The 17,798-nt window shown below is 49.4% G+C and overlaps 3 protein-coding genes and 1 long non-coding RNA gene across 4 annotated transcripts; 3 read left to right on the top strand and 1 right to left on the bottom strand.

Moving 5' to 3' along the window:
• Positions 1-2,440: 2,440 nt before the first annotated feature.
• On the bottom strand, positions 2,441-3,491 carry LOC100834743 (protein TIFY 11a). Its single transcript, XM_003558618.4, has one exon. The coding sequence runs from the start codon at positions 3,481-3,483 to the stop codon at positions 2,842-2,844; it is 642 nt and encodes a 213-aa protein (XP_003558666.3). The 5' UTR covers positions 3,484-3,491; the 3' UTR covers positions 2,441-2,841.
• A 2,955-nt stretch (positions 3,492-6,446) lies between these two features.
• LOC100828261 (protein TIFY 11c) lies at positions 6,447-8,246 on the top strand. Its single transcript, XM_003561942.4, has 3 exons — positions 6,447-7,149; positions 7,330-7,508; positions 7,650-8,246. Exons 1-3 carry the CDS (start codon positions 6,911-6,913, stop codon positions 7,844-7,846), a joined length of 615 nt encoding a protein of 204 aa, XP_003561990.1. The 5' UTR covers positions 6,447-6,910; the 3' UTR covers positions 7,847-8,246.
• A 3,380-nt stretch (positions 8,247-11,626) lies between these two features.
• Positions 11,627-12,935, top strand: LOC112269826. The gene is made up of 2 exons (XR_002961962.1): positions 11,627-11,868; positions 12,312-12,935. It is a non-coding gene; the product is annotated as an uncharacterized LOC112269826 (long non-coding RNA).
• Positions 12,936-14,244: 1,309 nt separating this feature from the next.
• On the top strand, positions 14,245-15,281 carry LOC100834439 (protein TIFY 11b). Its single transcript, XM_003558617.4, has one exon. The coding sequence runs from the start codon at positions 14,465-14,467 to the stop codon at positions 15,029-15,031; it is 567 nt and encodes a 188-aa protein (XP_003558665.1). The 5' UTR covers positions 14,245-14,464; the 3' UTR covers positions 15,032-15,281.
• The last annotated feature ends 2,517 nt before the right edge of the window (positions 15,282-17,798 follow it).

Below are 17,798 nucleotides of genomic sequence, written 5' to 3'. Positions count from 1 at the left end.
CACGCAAACAACTCAACTCCGGCAGATCGAGCAGCGGCTGCAAACAGCAGATATCTGCTCACAAAGCGGGAGCATGTGGAGTGTGGACGTCGCCGTCTCCTCTTGATTCTCCATCTTGGCGTCACGAGGCGTGCCTTCCGCGATAAAGCGCCAGGAGGGCCCAGGTTGCTTAGCTAGGACGCCTTCCCATTTCGGCAGGTGAATTCCAGAAAACAGAATGGGAGAATATATATCTGCTGTTTGGTTTGGCTTGGCTGGAGGAGGCCGGCCGGTACGATGATCGATCGGTCGGTGAACGGAGAGCACGCGCATGATGTGCATAATGGATGCGTGCGCATTTGTTGGTTTTCAGGTTTCTGTTGTCACGGGGCAGGACGACGAGCGTTCGGTGCATGCATGCATGAGACTGCAGCCGGACAGCCAGATCACGAGAAGTTTGCCGCGCAACGTACGTGCTGCTCCCTGCTCGGTCGTGTTCAGGGTCAAGATCGAGGTGGTGATACTACATTTTTGGGAAGAACCATATCTTCTGTTTGTTGTGACGTGCTTAATTAGAGTGCTACACTGAAGCTAGCTGCCTAGCTAGTTTGATCATGCTAACAACATGTGCTCACAGCTCAAACTCATGACCCACTCAAGGCTTTAGTTAGCTTTTAACCGGCCGGCCCGTCGATTATATCACACACACGTCCCTTACAGAAAAAAAGCGCGTGTGACAGGTTTTTACTTGCCCCATGCGCGCGCGGCCGGGCTGCGGGTCACACGAACCTCGCCTCCCAACCAACCCCGGCATTACAGGAGACACGCATTCTCCCCGCCTTCCCGGAGCTAGCCGATCGATCGGGCCGGAAGCCGGCGCCCATCCATCGATCCGGCCCGCTTCCTCGATCGATCCCAAAACATGAATATAGTCACGCCCGCCGTGTGTCGCGCGCGTCATGCCGTTTCCGTTTCTTCCGCATGCACGCCCACCCGCCCCGGCCCTGCTGGGCATGCTTTGCCGCCCACCAGGCCGGCACGGCCGATCGATCGATCGGTGAGTCACGGGGAACGGCGTCGCGCGTGTGCGTGCCACGTGAGATACATGCCTGCGCGCACCGGCCCGATCGATCTGTTAGGCAGGCACACGTCGTAATACGGGGGCGTGTTTCATCTGCTCCGCACTCGCAAGCGGGGATGATCCATCGATAGGGACGCCTAACTGTTAGGCGCCGAGACGCGCGCGGGCATGGGCATGGGCGAGCGTGAAGCGATCCGTGGAGCTAGCTAGCAAGCCACATGGAACATGCATGCGCGCATGCGTTGTTGCTGGGATCTGACTGAGATATTTGCGCTCGGTCGATCTCCTGGCCTGAACTTTAGCGGCCGGCAGCTAGGCAGGGAATCAACAACGTACTGACGTGCGTGATGGTGCTTTATACGGAGTAGTACGGTACGTACGCGCGGGGCCAACGCAAAACGACCGATACCTACTTGATTCGTACTGTGATCGTACTGATACGTGCCATATAGACCTACGAACAGCATACGGTGTGCGCGCGTATCCTGGCCTACTAAATTCATTTCGTCTTTTTCTCCCGATCTCTACTTATCTTCACCTCCCATCATCTTTTTTTTTTTTGGAGAATTCACCCCCCCATCATCCAATACGAGCATTTACATAGGAAAAGTAAGAGAGTACTATGTTTGGAAAAAAAATGTACAAGTATTATTAAAAACTTGCAGTGCGTATGTGTACAACTAATGAAAAAAGGATGGAGTACTTGGTCCGCATTTTAATATTCCCGTCCCACCTCCCCTCACCAAATAGAATGGTAGCATTCCATCTTGTTTTAAAGGATAATAAGTAATAGAATGGTTAATTAGGCTTGAGGAGCCCCATTGTATAGTAGTAAGTATTTTGAGAAAACTTGCAAGTGCTACATGTACATAAAAAGAAACGAAGGAATAGTTGTGCTCAACGGCCTTCGATGCCTCCTATCCCTGGCTACACCTAGCAAGAACAAAATATTCGTTCCATTGTAGAGACCTCTTAGCAATTTTACCTTTCTGGTTCTTCATTTTTATTGTTCAAATCTACTACAGTACCTCCGTTCCAAAAATAAGATGTTATAACTTTGTCTTAAGTTAAACTTCTAAAAGTTTGACCAAGTTCATAAAAATGTACTACTTAACATGTACAATATCAAATAAGTACCCCCTCTGATTCTAAATTCTTGACTCAAATTTGCCCAACATGGATGTATCTATTCTTAAAAAACGTCTAGATACATGTAATATTTTAATAACAATTTAGGATCGGAGGGAGTATACTATGGACATATATATCATGATAGATTTAATAAACTAATTTAGATTTATAAATATGTTTGTAGAATTTTCTCTATGAAGTTTGTTAAATTTTAAGAAATTTGATTTAGGGAAAAGCTAAAACACCTACTTTTTAAGAAACAGCGACTCACTGTTCATATAACGAACGTCGCATCCATATAGGACACGAGCAACTTGGCAATACAATAATGATCAGTACAAGCAATTAATTTTGAAACATGCAACTACGCATCTTGTTCACGCAGTTCAACATTTTTAGGGGGTTAGATCGATCTATACGAATGGATCGATCGGTACTAGTACGATTATGTCATCGCGCTCAGCAGGGAGCATGCCTGCCACACATGTACACACACATGTGCGTGGCTTTAATCAAACGAGGAACAAATAGTTGTTAAAATAATTAACCGTATGTAAATTAAGGTTAATCCATCAACTCTCCGCTGGCCATCATCTGTAGGAAAAGCTCCCTGGTCACAGCTCGACGTAGTTGTCATATTGAGGCGGCGATCACTGCGCGTGCATGTCTCCTAAGCTACCCAGGGCCAGCCAGGACGAAGCTGCTCCCGCCTTGCCTTTTTTCGCCGGCGGAAAGGGCGGCTCCACCGCCTCCTCCTCCAAAAGGCCGTAGGGCGGGACAACTGCGGCTGCGACGGCGACGGCGGCGCCCCTGTCCTTGCGCTTCGAGAGGAACCGCTGCAAGGACGCCTTCCTCGCGATCGGCATGTCCACCGGTGCCGGCGCGGGCGCGGGCGCGGCCACCGCCGCCGCGTACCGGATCAGCTCGGCGGCCCTGGCCGGCGTGCAGCCGTCGATCACCACCACCCTCCCCCCGTAGAAGATCGTCAGCTGCTGCGCCCCGTCCGCCAGTGCCGGGCCGAGCTCCTGCTGGACGCGCGCGCCGGACGCCGGCATCGGCATCGGCATCGGCATCGGCGTGGCGGCCTTGACGTACTGGCTGAGCACGCCGCACGCCACGGCGAAGCGGCGCGCGGCGGAGTCTGCCGCCGTCGACGACGACATCGGTGTCGTGGTCGCCATCGGTGGCATCAGCTGGGAGTCGAAGGACGAGGAGGGAGGTTTCGATGGCGATGGATCAAGGAAGCAGCAGGGGCGCCCTTTGCTCAAGCCAGCTGTGGGCGATCGATTCATCCTGGGCGGTCGCCCTGATGGGTTTTATAAAGACTAGCTAGGCCGAGACGACGGGGTTGGTTACCAGCGGTGGGATGGATGAGTCTTTGGCGCGCGGAGTGGCGAGAGCGACCCGGAACGTGATGGAAAACGTGGCCTCGCCTCGCGCGATCGGGAACAGTTCGTGTGTTTGAAACGGTCATTTTTCTCGCTGGCGCCATCGGCAGCCGCGGCAACCGCCTTCCTTCCGTTACGGGGCGACACGTACGCGCCTGGCAGTAATAGCAAATGAGACCCTGTAAAAAGCCGTGTGTGTTTTCCAAGCTGGCTGGACTGGACGAGTGGTTCGTATTTTGTGGACAACGGGACACGAGGAGAAAAAGCTTAATTCGTGCTCGTGCCCGTCCATTCGCAATTTTGACTCGCGGAAAAAAGTGGGATAGCGGTGATATATAGCAGTACGTGAATATCATTTGCTTTTTCTAGAGAAAAACGTGGAGATCTTTAAATTGGACGATCGAAAAGCTCTGATCAAGATAAGCAGAGTTTCAGTCGGTTAATTAGAGGCCTGTCCAGCTGTTCAACTCTTAATTAAGGACTCATAGGCACTACCATTCTTGTCCAGTAGGAGTAATGTACCTTTGGTTCCATATATGACGACGTACGGGATTTATTGTCCTTGCACCGCACGTTGGACCGTTCGTACAGGAGAAGGAGATTCGATCCAAAGCAAATAACCATCGAGTGAGCTAGCTAGATACCATCAGAACCGCCGGTCTTTGTCAATCCGCAATAAATGATCCGCGAGCTAGCTACCTATCTAGCCGCCGCTAGCATGTACAGTATCACGAAACATCCCACAGTTGACAGTTGATTTCGGTCGATTTTATCACATGTGCATCATTCCTTTCGCCAGAATTCCGAAACACTGTCGTATCGAAGGTTAGGAGCCTCGCCAGCTAGCCGAACACGGGCCAAACCAGGCGCACTCTGAAATCTCGATGCGTTTCCGGCAGGCACGGGCGATTTCCGTTGTCCTGACACGAACCAGATAGATACGAGATCGGAGATCATGCACACGTACGCGCGAGAGCACCGTATTCCTTCATGTTCTCTCTGGACGTACACTTCCGGAGAGCTGGAGAATGTTCCCGGAGCGCGTTCGCGTGCCGGAAGCCAGCCCGAATAGGCAAAGCAGGCATCTGAGCATCTCCCGTTCGGCGACGCCCACACCACCGCCGCCGGTATAGCGTGGGACGAAGGGGAAAATAAACGACGTACGGGAAACGGATCCTGGGTACGTACTGTACTACACGTAAACTCTGTCTCAGGGACTCGTGAGGCCGAAACACTATCCTTTTGGGCAAAGACTTGTTGCCCCACACGGCCAAACCACAGCGTCGCTCTGGACCGCGTTTCCGGCACGGGCAATTTCCGTTTCCTTGGTCGAACCGGATAGTGCTCAAGATACGCGAGCACACGAGTTTTGGTTCTCTCTGGAACTTGGCGAATGTTCCCGCGGCGTTCGCGTCGTCGCGTGTGCCCTACAGAGGCCAGATCGGAAGCCCGTTACGAAGGCGGCGAGGCAGGTTAATTGTCCGCGTTCGGCGACGCCCCCAACGTCTCCGAGGCGTATCCCCGCAGCCATGGCCCTTGGGCTAGCTAGCTTTTCGTTTTTCTGTAAAGAACAGCTCAAATCTCAATGATGCCGCGCGCCGGGTTGATTGATTAGCGGGAGCGGGGGACGTGTATGTACAATATGCAACCACTCCACGTACGTACGCGGACTTGAATTGATATATTGATTAGCGGGAGCGGGGGACGTGTGCCTGCACTGCTTTGTTGATGTCTTAACAAAATGGAGCCAAGCTGATCTCTACGCGTGCGTACTTTGTTGATGTCTTAACAAAAAAGAACAGGATGGAGCCAAACTGATCTCATAATTAATCTATGTACACCCATGCTTTGCACCGAGTGGTTGGGTCACAATATGTTACAGGTACGACGTGCACGCACTCGATCCACTAGCTGAGTATACTCCTCGCAAGTCGCAACCCCTTTTCCTTCCTTGTCTTTGCCTTGTTCTTTAATTCCTCCTAGCTAGCTAGCTAGATGCCGAAAGTGAGCCGGGGCCGGGACTACGCGTCAACGACCAGAAGCTAAGCGTCCGTCCGATGAACTTTCTCGCCCAGTTCGTAGGCTTGCAAAGCTTGCTGCCGTGGCGTGCAGTTGACACTGAGAGGCGCCGCGGTGGCCCACATGTCAGCCGCGGATAGAGCATCATTCATTCATTCCTTGGGCCGTGTTTCGACCGACGACGGGGGCTAATCCCAAGCGAAATAATTGGATTTTTTTTTTCTTCGTCGGCATGCATGCATGCCCCACTGTCCCGATTCCATAATCAGCTCGCATACCTTTTGAACTTTCCTTCGACGAAGTACGCGGTAGAGTATGCCAGTGTGGCTTGGCGTGCAGTTACCCATCACCTTTGCACGTCCATTGCATCCCATTGGCTGTTCATGTTACGTACTATCGCGAGTCATGAAAATTATGTCACTTACAACTTACAACCATCAGTTTTTTTCTGCGAAGACGCTAATTTTCTAGGAGCACCTTTTGTGTCTGTCCTCCATCTCCTCCATGTCAACATTCCCTAAAAAAAGTGTACGTGTGCACCAACAACTGAGAACAATTTTCTTGGACATTTGTCAAGCCGAGCAGCCAACGCCGCTCTTCCAGGAAAATAACAAGATCGAACCCGGCGTGGCGAAGAAAAACCGACCAAAGCGGTCGAGCATGGGACCCTGCCACGCCAGTGGCCATGGCCCATGACGTTCGCGTGCGTAACCGTAGCCTGGGGAGAAATCGCCCGTGCGCCAAATTTAACCCGAAACCCAAACGGGCATTTCATTTCCCCTCCTTTCCCTTTTCCCCCTCTGACGCCGCGGCGCGCCACAACCGGGCAAACCAGGGCCGCGCACAGCACATGCCACATGCACGACAACCCCACAAATACACACGCGCGCTTCGGTATCCTTGAATTCCAGAGCAGCTAGCAGCAGAAACAAAAGCAGAAACACGGCCAAACTAAAAACCGTCGCCGAAGCCAGCCAGAGAGACGTGCGGTGCAGCTAGCGAGGGACGGATATAACCACACTTCTTCTTCTTCTCCGGCCGTCTCCTCCAGTCCTCCTCCTCCTCCCCGGCCCTCGCCTTTCACGTGCCGCTTTCCTTCCCGGGAAACGGAAATTAGGCCTATTCTTTACTCCTCCAGCTGTACTGTCCAAAAAAGAAGTGGGGCGTGGTGGTCTTAACCTACGACCTCACCCCTCCCGGCCCCGGGCAATTAAACATCCCGCGTCTCGTCTCGTCTCCGAGAAGCAACCGCAGGCAGGCAGGCTGTACGGAATTTTTGCTGTGAGTTTTGAAAGTTTTCTTTGCTTGAAACATGGGAGCTGAGCAGCAGGCGGCTTCAGCTAAGGCCGGCGGCAGCAGGTTCGCCGCGACGTGCGGCCTGCTGCGGCAGTTCATGAAGGAGCAAGGCGCTGCTGCCGCCGCCTCGCCGGCCGTGACCATAGACTTCATGCCGGCCGCCGCTGATGGTTTCGGGGCGGCGCCCCAGGAGAGGAGGACCATGGAGCTCTTCCCCCAGCAGGCCGGCACACTCAAGGACTCGCAGGACCTAAGGTACGTCTATGCGCAATTTACTCATGATATGTAAGTAAGTTTATTATGGGATCATGTCGGGAAACGGGAGTTCTCTTGCGTCTTCCAGTTTGCAAGGACAGATCATGTCGGATGTTCTTGGAATTAGTACTCCGTGCTAAAAGTTGTGAGCTTTCTTTTGATGTTGCTGTTCTTAATTAGGATGTGGCCTGAGAAGGCGCAGCTGACCATCTTCTACGGCGGGAGGACGATGGTGTTCGACGATTTCCCCGCCGAGAAGGCCAAGGAACTGCTGCAGCTCGCCGGCTCCTTCGAAGCCTCCGACGCCGGCTCCGAGCCCGTCAATTACCATAACTCGCAGGCGGAGCCTTTCTTGTCAGGTACCGATCGTAGTAGTACTTCGTACTGTGTCTGGACTTCTCGACAGGACAAAACAAAAACCCCAGGCACTACGTGCGTCCATACAACGAACGAACTGACTGACTGTACAACATGTGTGTTCGTTTCTTCTTCTTCTTCAGAGATGCCGATGGCGAGGAAGGCGTCGCTGCAGAGGTTCCTGGAGAAGAGGAAGAGCAGGCTCGCCGCGGCTGACCCGTACTACCCGGGGCCTTATTTTGCGCCAAAGGAGAACGGGATTGGTGGCAAGCCAGTGGAAGCAGCTGATCATGGCGCGCCGTGGCTCGCTGTCAGCAGCCCCGTGCTCCACCTCAACTGAAGAATTTGCGTGATGAAACGTACCGGCCGGGAGAGGAGAAAGAAGAAATCGCTCCGCGCGCCCTATTACTGCGTACTTCTCCACGTGCACGCCCGTGGATTAACTATTTGTTTGTCATTGCTATTCTACGCCCCGTTAATTAGCTGCTGCTTCGACCAGGGTAACTGGTTAATCAACTGGGCTATCTATGCACTTTGTGATGATCGATCATTGGTTAAGTACGTAGTTTGTCCATCGTCTGTTTAAGAATTCTTTGGCCACCGAATAAAGGAATTCTTTTTTCGTGCTGTTGAGTTTGTTTATATGTGTGCCCGGTGTATAAATGGGGGAAAGTACCCTTCACACTGTTTGTGTTTTTGTACAAGTATCATGTAATGTATGCGCCGTGTTTATTTTATTTGTCTTGATGCGAATGTATGGAAAAACAAAGACTGTTTTCAAAAATTAAGTATATTATCCTGCTCCTAAATGTAAGAAATCATAACTGTCCTAATTTAAATTACTTCAACTCTGATCAATGTTATAGAATACACATACGACTCTAAGTTATTTTTTATTAAAATCATTATTATTAAATATTTTCATAGTATAATTATTTGATATATATAAATGTTGATGCATTTATCTATAAACTTTAAGAAAATTTGACTTAATAAAAAGTTAGCGCTTCTCATATTTAGGAACAGATGTGGTAACAAATAATGAACAAATTACAAAACAATAATTTGACAGCCACGTATCTATTATATACTAAAAGCAAAATTAAGGGTACCGGGGGAGCCTCCGGGTTGAGCCACATCACTTCAATTAATTTGACCGTTAGATTTTATATCTAATGGTTTAGATTTAATGAAGGGGTATGTGTTTATTGGGCTTTCAATTGGTTTAAGACCCACCTAGCCGGCTAGGCCCAATATGCTATGGTAAAATCAACTCCATTACGGCTAGACCAAGATGCACCAGCCGCCACTCAAGTCCTCCTTGCAACCGGGTATTTTCTTTTCTCCCCAAAGAATCAAATCCGTGCTAACTCTAACTCCCGATCCTAATTGCGAGCGGTGTGATGCGAATGCTTTTTTGGAACAGATTTGGCTACGGTTTCGGGAAACAAACACCTTTTTATTTTGACAAGTTATGAGAATCTTAGGCAAGACTTCATGTCAACGACATATGATGAAGAGCTTGCCGAATTGCAATGATAAGTCTAATACAAACGTGAACAATCGAACAACTGGTCCACATTCTTTGCAAGCTAAAATCACATAAAAATAAAATGTTGTTTCATGTCCAAAATATAACATGATATACTTCCATATTTATAGGTGTAGTCAAGTTGGTTAATTCTACTTTTGTAGATGTACTTACTTTATTCGAATGTATTACTCCAATGTCTATACAAACACGACACGTTTTTCCATTTCATGTAAAAGTTGTAAGAGAAACCCTACAACATAATTACGAGCACCAGGATTTGAACCCTCATGGATGGAGTTATGCACCCACGACTTCACCACCACATTAAGATGTGTTTCTCACAAACACAAACACACATGTCAGATCTTACAAACAACTAATTGCTCTATATCACACATGAATGATATACACCTATCATTGGTTAGTGTTTTTTTTAATAATATGGCAATACATATGTTTTCTAAAAATCTAAAAAGTTATAAAGATGTATCTGCGCGGGACACCTTGCTAGCTTACTGATGTTCAAAGCGGCTTCTTCAGAACTGTCTTTGACCGTTGCATGTGTCACCATGTCATGATTAAAATTACCAAAAGCTAAAGCTTCGTCATCTGCTTGCCGTGCGTGGTAGGAAGAAGTTGGAACGAGAAGAAAAAGGAAGAAACGTGCATGCATGGCATGTGCATGTTGTGGTCGTTACACGTCGTCTTCCTCGTGACTTTTTGCGTGTTGTCTAAATTATTTACCATCCCAAAACTCCGGCTAACCTTGGAAACACGCGGCAGCTTTAACTGTTACGCTAGACGCCCGGTCGCGGGCTGCCGCACTTGTCAAAATTAAGGCCGAAAGAGTAAATAATTAATCAACTGGGGGAGCGATCAGCTCGATCAGCTGAAAGGAGAGCAAGTTCGATCGATCAACCTTCTCTCATATGCTTGCTTTTGCACGTATGCAGATTCGATCTGGTGATGAATTTTGATCGATTTTCCTGGGTGATTCTGCAATTTGGAGTACCAGCAGCCTGTTTGCTCCGTGACCACACGGCGCAACGGTTCGTAAAGATATATGAACTGACGGCCACCTGTCAAGGAGTGTTGAGTGTTTGGCCAGGCTCTGCTGCCAATCAGGATCTTCGCCTACAGGGTTCTTGAAGTAGACTTTTCTTTCTACGGAATTTGTATAGCGAGTTGACAAGACTACGAATGGAATCCTGGAGTACGACAATCGGTTATCACGCGTCATAATGAACCGATAGTTTCATCTGAAACGCAGAAAAAAATTGAGCTCTGAACTGGCATTTTCCCCCTCGACTCGAATACCACCGGACCCGATCTCTCATGCATATTTTAAAACTAGACATATTTGGTCTCTCTTCTCACCGAAACGGTTTGATACATGACGTGACAGTGGTCTTGTCCACATGGCACCACAGTAAAAATAAAGAGGAGAATTCAAGAAAAGTGAATAAGGAAAACATCTCTAGCTTATTACTCTCTCTACAGGTTAAGTTTTCTGCCCTTGGTCGGCTTTGTGGTACTACTAATGACTCCACTACTCAACACTGACCTGTGAGAGGGCATTTTATCCTCTCTTTTTATCGATGTTGTGAAACAAACAGGTTTGTACGTAGTCCGTGGCGGCAAAACCTGCAAGTAGTGTCTCGATCCCTCTGATTTTTCTTTGTCGTATTGTCTCTTGCATACAATGGCATGCCACCGTGCCAGGTTCCCAGACAACATAAATATCCCTTTTGGTTGCACAACTTATCATCGGCTTCCACCTCTTACATTCTGGCTGTGATTGTGGTCACAGCACGACTTATGAGAGGGCGCTTTAGTCCATATCGACGGTTTAAACCAAATTTGTTTTGCATCCGACCGGTTCGTACGTACGTAGCCGCCGGCCCTGCGCCCCTGGAATCCTGGAGGCACCTCTCCGCTGCCGCAGCCTCCGCGGCACAGCCACGGCTGACTCGATCCATCTCCTCCGTTTACTTTCGTTTCTTTCGTCGCATGACACCGATACGTTACACAAAATTAACTCGAACCTTGTGAGAAGAACAAACCGAAATCGTCAACGCACATGTTGGCGCATGGCGGACGGTCGCGACCAAAAACAAAGCGCACATCGCCAATGAAATCCCTTCCCTTGCAGCGGATTTCAACGCCGCACTCATGCATGTCGACGCATGTGGCAGCAGCTAAGCTAGCTGGCCGCGCCCGCGAAAGCGAGACTCGACCTTTCTTTTTCAGAGTTTTCGTAGCGCAGCAAAAAAAATGCATACTGGTACGCAAACAATTAAAAATCTCCGCACGTTGCCGGGCTACGTGACTAGTTTAGTCGTCCGGCCGTATGTCGCCGACCTAGCTCGCTCACGCGGTATGATCTTCGGGCCCGTGGGATGGCGGACACGTACGACAAGTGTGGAACGACCTGGGCCGGGCTGCGCGTCGCTGTCCTGCTCCCCGTCTCCGTGATACACCACCGAGTCAGTCAGTCCCCAAGTGGCACCACGCCACGTACGCAGGACGACGCGTCAAAGTATATACTGCTGCTGCAACTAGCACTCCTGCACGGCTGCACCCCGGCCTGCAGCGGCGTGTGTGTGTACGTTGCTGAAAAAGATAAGATCACGCTGCGGATGAGGATCGAAGCATAGTCGATATGTTCCGATTTTCTCTCCTCTCCTCGTGATTCATGAGCAGGCACGCCCGGGGGAGCCGGAATAAAGGCTGATATGGACTTGATGCTGGAGGGATTCATCTCGTGATTCGTAGTGCAGGCAGCGGCTACAGGTTGGCGAAATTGCGAAATCTGCTGATTCTATCAGGTTTTTTTTTCTTTACCTTCCCTTTGCCTGCCGGAAGTACGGTTTTTCGTACGTAACGTTCTGCCTGCCTGCCTGCCTGAAGTTCATTTTTCTTTCGAACGGTCAGCCTGAAGTTAACAACTTGGTTTGATCTCTTATATTCAGTTACATGATATTGTACCACTTCTTCCGTTCCTAAATACTTGTCGTGATTTTAGTGCAAATTTTGCACGACAAGTACTCCCTCTGATTCTAAATTCTTGACTCAAATTTGTCCAAATATGGATGTATTTATTCTTAAAAAGCGTCTAGATACATGTAATATTTTAACAATAATTTAGGATCGGAGCGAGTATTTAGGAACGGAGGGAGGACATTAGTGTGGAGTAGGGTGAATCTGCCTCGGTGGATTGGTTTGTTCTTGGCGTGCAAGTTAACCTCTATATCTCTGAAACGATGTGCAGGCAGGCAGGCGAACCTCGTGCTTAGATGAACGTCACCGGCTTCAAACCAGGATTAGTTGTTGGAACGGAATTAACAATCAGCGGACGAATAAAGTGGGGCCGCATACTGCCGCTGGCGCGAGCCCGCTATAGCCAACGGATAGCCAACCCATGACCAAACTCGTGATCCAAGTTTGATTTGATTCACTCAGCAAGCACGTGCGTATTTATGATCTGCCACGATCTCTTTCCTCCTCTGCCTTTCTTCGCCGTTGTATGGCCGCTGGATCGGTCATCGGAGGGTGGAGATAGTTGATACTAGCAGACAGGGTTTCCGAACGTCACAGGATCGGAGGCCGGACACACAAGTTTATCTTCCGTTTCATCCCCCACCGCCTCGTTGAGTCGTGATCATGTGTCCCTCCATTCTTGCCACACTCGGTGCAAGCAAATACATCTGTCATGGGACAAGAAGAACAGTTATACTTTGGCATCATCAACAACAACAAAATGTTCTGCACTGGACCAGGTTAAGGGAAATTCTACCCGAACAAAAAAACGTTGAAAATGTGTACTCGACCAGCCCCCAAAAGATCTTCGCCATGTATTACCACCTTCTTGCGTTAATACATAATTTTTTGAGCATGACCGTGTTACATACACTTTGATAGTAACTTTTTTTCCGATACCGGTTAAAAGATACATAAATACGTGCAGGCAAAACTCCTAAATTTTGAAATTTATATACTTGTAAAGCTAACTGGCATACAATTATTCTGCAAGACGAATATGTAACTCCCACAAACTCAATTCATATACCTCGTCGTATAAAAGTGGTCGAATTTTTATAGAGTTAACTGCACGTATAATTACGTGTCTTATGTTATGGAGAGGAGGGAGTATGGAAATAATGTGGTTACATGAATATTTACTTATAAATAATCGTGGTTATATAATCTAGGACCTACCAATGTAAATATTTTTCAAATTTGCCTCAGTGGATTCCACATGACGAAGTGGGGAAAACTGCGACTGTAGGAAGGATAAGGAACCAAGGGTTTAATCGCGGGTTAACTAGTCAAGTCTGGTCAGTGCCAACATGACATCCAACGGGTGGGCCCCACCTATAAGAAATCACGTGAAACCACCAAACCATCCGGTTTCGGGCTCCTTGAACTGCCTCATAATGCGTGATTTTGAGATAAATGTGTCTCAACGATACGACTGCTCACAAAATCGGTGGTTTTCTAAAATTTACTCTTTTTCTTCCTTTACCTATCCCATCAAATCAATAAATAATGACATTCACTTTTCTTTTGAATCAAAGAGTACCCGAGAGCCTCCCCCTAGAACCTAAGTGTGATGTGTGCGTATCATCTTCTTAGTTTAACACACAAAAAAGTAGTTTTATTTATTTTATTTTACTCTTACTATTTACAATAAAATAACGTAAATACCCCAGGCTACTGCACTCACCGCCCTCCGCTTCAAACATGTTTTTCTCGGCCACTTAAACCATGTTCGTGGCTGCGGTACTATGACCCAGGTCTATTTTTACCGAGGCTGTAATTTCCTTTTTCAGGCGACCCGGTCAAAAAAATTGAACTACTATTCACAAACGAAGAGCCTAGTCCAGTCCAGAGAAACCCATATCCAAGCGCGCACATGAAGAGCGTGCGCGATAAACAAACAAGTGGCGGGAGACCGAGGCAGGCGCCCGTGGTCGACAGGAGACACAGAAGGGGAAAGGAAAGGAAAAGAGGTCGCCCCTCTCCCACCGAATACGCATCCGTCTCTATCACCCCACCACCCCTCCCTGCCTCCAAAATCACGTGTTCTTCGTGCCCAACACCACCACTCCACCCCCCCACCACACCACGTCTCCTCCCCCAACCCGCCTAAAAAACTCAAAGACACGACGCGTCTCTGCTTCTCTCCTTCCTTCTTCCCTTCCCACGCTCACCCCCCCTCCCTCCCTATAAAGACGACCCCTTTGAGAGGCCCAGATCCCATCCCACAACCATCCGTCCATCCATCCTACCAGCGAAACCACAACCACCGCTCAAGTGCAAGACATCAACAAGAAAAAGAGCGAGAAGCACAAGGCAAGAAGATCGAAGCAAGGAAAGCACAAGCGCAAGCGTCTTCGACTCTCTTCCGGCCGATCGGTTTCTATGGCGGAGATCAGCAAGAGCAGGAGGTTCGCGCTGGCGTGCGGCGTGCTCAGCCAGTACGTGAAGGCGGAGCAGAAGATGTCTTCAGCCTCGGCGACCGCGCCCCGCGCCCCGGCGACGACGCTGAGCCTGATGCCCGGCGCGGACGTCGCACAGGAGGAGCAGGAGCAGCAGCACAAGGAGGCCGCGACGGCTGAGGCCGGGACCGCGACGGCCGCGGCGTCCGCGGCGCCGCTCACCATCTTCTACGGCGGGAGGGTGGTCGTGTTCGAGGACTTCCCGGCGGAGAAGGCGGCCGAGGTGCTCCGCATGGCCGCCACCGCCGGCGCCGAGCGGGCCGCCCCGGCGGCCCCCGCCCCCGCCGCCGCGGCGCTCGCCGACCTGCCCATCATGCGGAAGGCGTCGCTGCAGAGGTTCTTCGAGAAGCGCAAGGACCGCCTCGGCGCGCGCGCGCCCTACGCCCGCCCCGCGCCGGCTGCGGCCAACAAGGACTCTTCCGAGGAGAAGCCGGCGTCGGCGTCGTCGTCTTCGTGGCTCGGCGGCGACCGCCTCGCCTTCGCCCTCTGATTCGGCGAGGATCGATCGCTCGGAGATCGAGCAAGAGGATTTGCTCCTCCTATCGGGCCGGCCGGCGCTGTAGAAATACGTTTATGTTGTTCCTGTATTCTTTTGGGAAATTTGATACTAGTAGGCAGATTGAAATCATAAAAAAAGCTTTTTTTTTGTTGTTTTCACGATGATTTGTTCTTTTGCAAGTTCATCTGTTCATGACCGAATTCATAAATTAACTTGGAATAAAACGAACCATTTTTATCCATCTGGCTCCACGTTCACACTAGTACCATCATTCCATTTACAGGAAACGAAAAGAAAAAAATAATTCCAAATGAAATCCCCAGCAAGCAGTTCATGGAGTAGGAGGGGGAGGAGAGGTGGTCAAAAAGGTAAGCGCAACTTTGTCAAAAGAAAACGGAGTTCGTGGTGGAAGACTTACGCGTCAATGCCCTCTTTTTTAAACGAAAGCGCCGGCGACGCTGCCGATATCTTTTTAACGGAATTCAAGCACGTTCATTGCGTTCCCGATTTATATACAGGAATATAATAGATAGACAATAGTAGCTGTAGCACCACTAGTCTGTTGGGCCTTCGCTCTCATGCGCTGGCATGAGAGCCCGAATGAAAATCACACGCCGGGTCGACGAGCCTTCCCAACGGCTTCTGCCCTTTGTATTTCAAAGTCCGTTGTTGCTTTCTTCCTCCTCCAATCGACTGTCTCCACTAAATCCTCAAAAACGGGGAAACCGTGGCCCTGTCGTGTTGCTACGGAAGAAGTGTGGATCGGGAATTCAGGGATCAATCGACGCTAAACTCCACTTGCCTGAACATGCTTCTTCTGTTCCGTGGTTTTGCACTTTGCACCCGGCTGGCTGGAAGTGCTTTAATTCCCTCGACACGAGCCGTCGTGCGTGGTGCGATTTGCGTGCGTGCCCGGCTCGATCTATTTTTCGATTCGAGGATGCTCTTTGTCCCCCCGACGTGCCTGGCACGCCTTTGGGACAGTCACCTCCACGGCGGAGGCCAGGACAGGGGAACCGGTTGCTTGTATACTTCAAAAGTGCCTTTCTTTTTATGTCAAATTAAAAGTTCTTTCTTTTCTCAGCTGGCAATTTCGTCAGGTTTAATCTGCGCGAGCTGGTTTCGCGATTTGGGCAGTCTTGGTGAGTTGGTGCTGGCCAAGTCCATGTGCCGGCTGATGGTTCGGATCTAAGGGAACCTTGTCGTGAGTAATCAAGTGCTGGTTAGTGGTGGCACCGCCCACTTGTTGTCAGGGCAGTACAACTTAAAAACAAACGAAATGTTAGACAGTGCTAGTACTTAAATAGTGTAACATACGATGTGCCAGAAATGTCAAAATAGCCCGGCCAGACGAAGAACCCAGGTGTTCATTGTCTAAAATAAAACGCATTAAACATCGTAAGATGTCAAACTAGACTGGCCTTTGAAAACACGTTGCCCTGTAATGATGCCCAAAATCTCCGCCTGCAAGGCCGCAAATCCTTGAGCATATGCTGCGACTTTGCGGCACCACGGAGTCAAATCGATGCAGCCTACCTTATAAAACTAAACGATGCAAAACATTCCCCCTTCAACTTTTACTACTAGGGCTCGAAACTTCAAAAGGCGTTAGAGACACGTAGAAAATTCAGTTTCGGCAGGAGCGTGTTCCAAGTTTTTCCAGTTTGTTTCCCCGGGCACGGGAAATGATACGACGTGGCGGCCGCCTCGCCATGTATTATTCGGACTCGGTGTTGGACAGTGCCGTCGAAGTTCGACCAAGTCAGGCGACACGAGACAGGAGACAGCGTAGCGGGAGAAGCTTGAGGGAATCAACGAGCTCGAGAGACAAAACAAAGACTCGTTAACTGGTCAGGTCAGTCTACTCGTCTGCTGCAAGCTATAGCGATAGCAGGAAGGACGATGGTTCAAACGAAACGTGTGTGTTTCTGTTCAGCCTGCACGGTGACTTGCTGAGGCTCCCTGTCTTGGAGAATAGAATAGTAGTACTGCTGCAGGAGTATAAACTAAACTGAGATGGGTTGCACCGTCGCAGTTAAGAGTGTAATTAAGACTGCCAGAGCATGTGCTTGCTCGGCTCTTCCAGGTGCTTTCCCTTTCGTCCAAGAATCTTGTAGTCCCTCTCCAGAAGCAATTCCATCTATTTACGTGTTTTCAGTTGGCGTGCTCGGTCCTCTCGCACACATGTTCTAGTACTCCTTTGTTGAGCAGTACTAATCAAGTCATGTGTACTTTAGATTACTAGTGTGTGTTGCCTACATCTTGGAGGATCTGTCATGAAACGAGCGAGAAACGCGTTGGTTCCTGTATGTTGACGGGGCGAATAAACCTGCTTACCCTAGAAATCTTTTCGCAAGAATGATACGGAGTATTTAAGAAGAGTTTTCTTTTTTTTTGCAGGGATATTTAAGAAGAAGAGTTGTGTAGATAAATATTTCTAGGGTTCTACCCTAGAAAAGTTCTATAGGAATTTTTTTTCCTCAATAAAGTTCGACAAATATTCTAGTATTACGGCAAAACTGTTCGGGTGTTACCGTGAAAGATAGAACCTCGGGCACGGATTTTCGCAGCGTGGTGAAGTTTCGGTGCATTATGACGGGCCCTGCAGCCCATCTGAGTTTGGTGTGGGCTCTGCTAGAATATCTTAGCGTGGCCTATTTTGTTGGGCTCTACGTAGAAGGTTCCTCCATTGGCCCAGACCACCAAACTGGGCGGTCTGGTCACTGAGCATCAGAAGAATGTGGCAGCAAAGAATGTG

This window comes from Brachypodium distachyon, chromosome 1, assembly GCF_000005505.3.
Source record: "Brachypodium distachyon strain Bd21 chromosome 1, Brachypodium_distachyon_v3.0, whole genome shotgun sequence".
In the NCBI taxonomy this organism is placed as follows: Eukaryota; Viridiplantae; Streptophyta; class Magnoliopsida; order Poales; family Poaceae; genus Brachypodium; species Brachypodium distachyon.
Note: the sequence above shows the minus strand (reverse complement) of the source record. Positions and strands in the feature narration are given on the sequence as shown.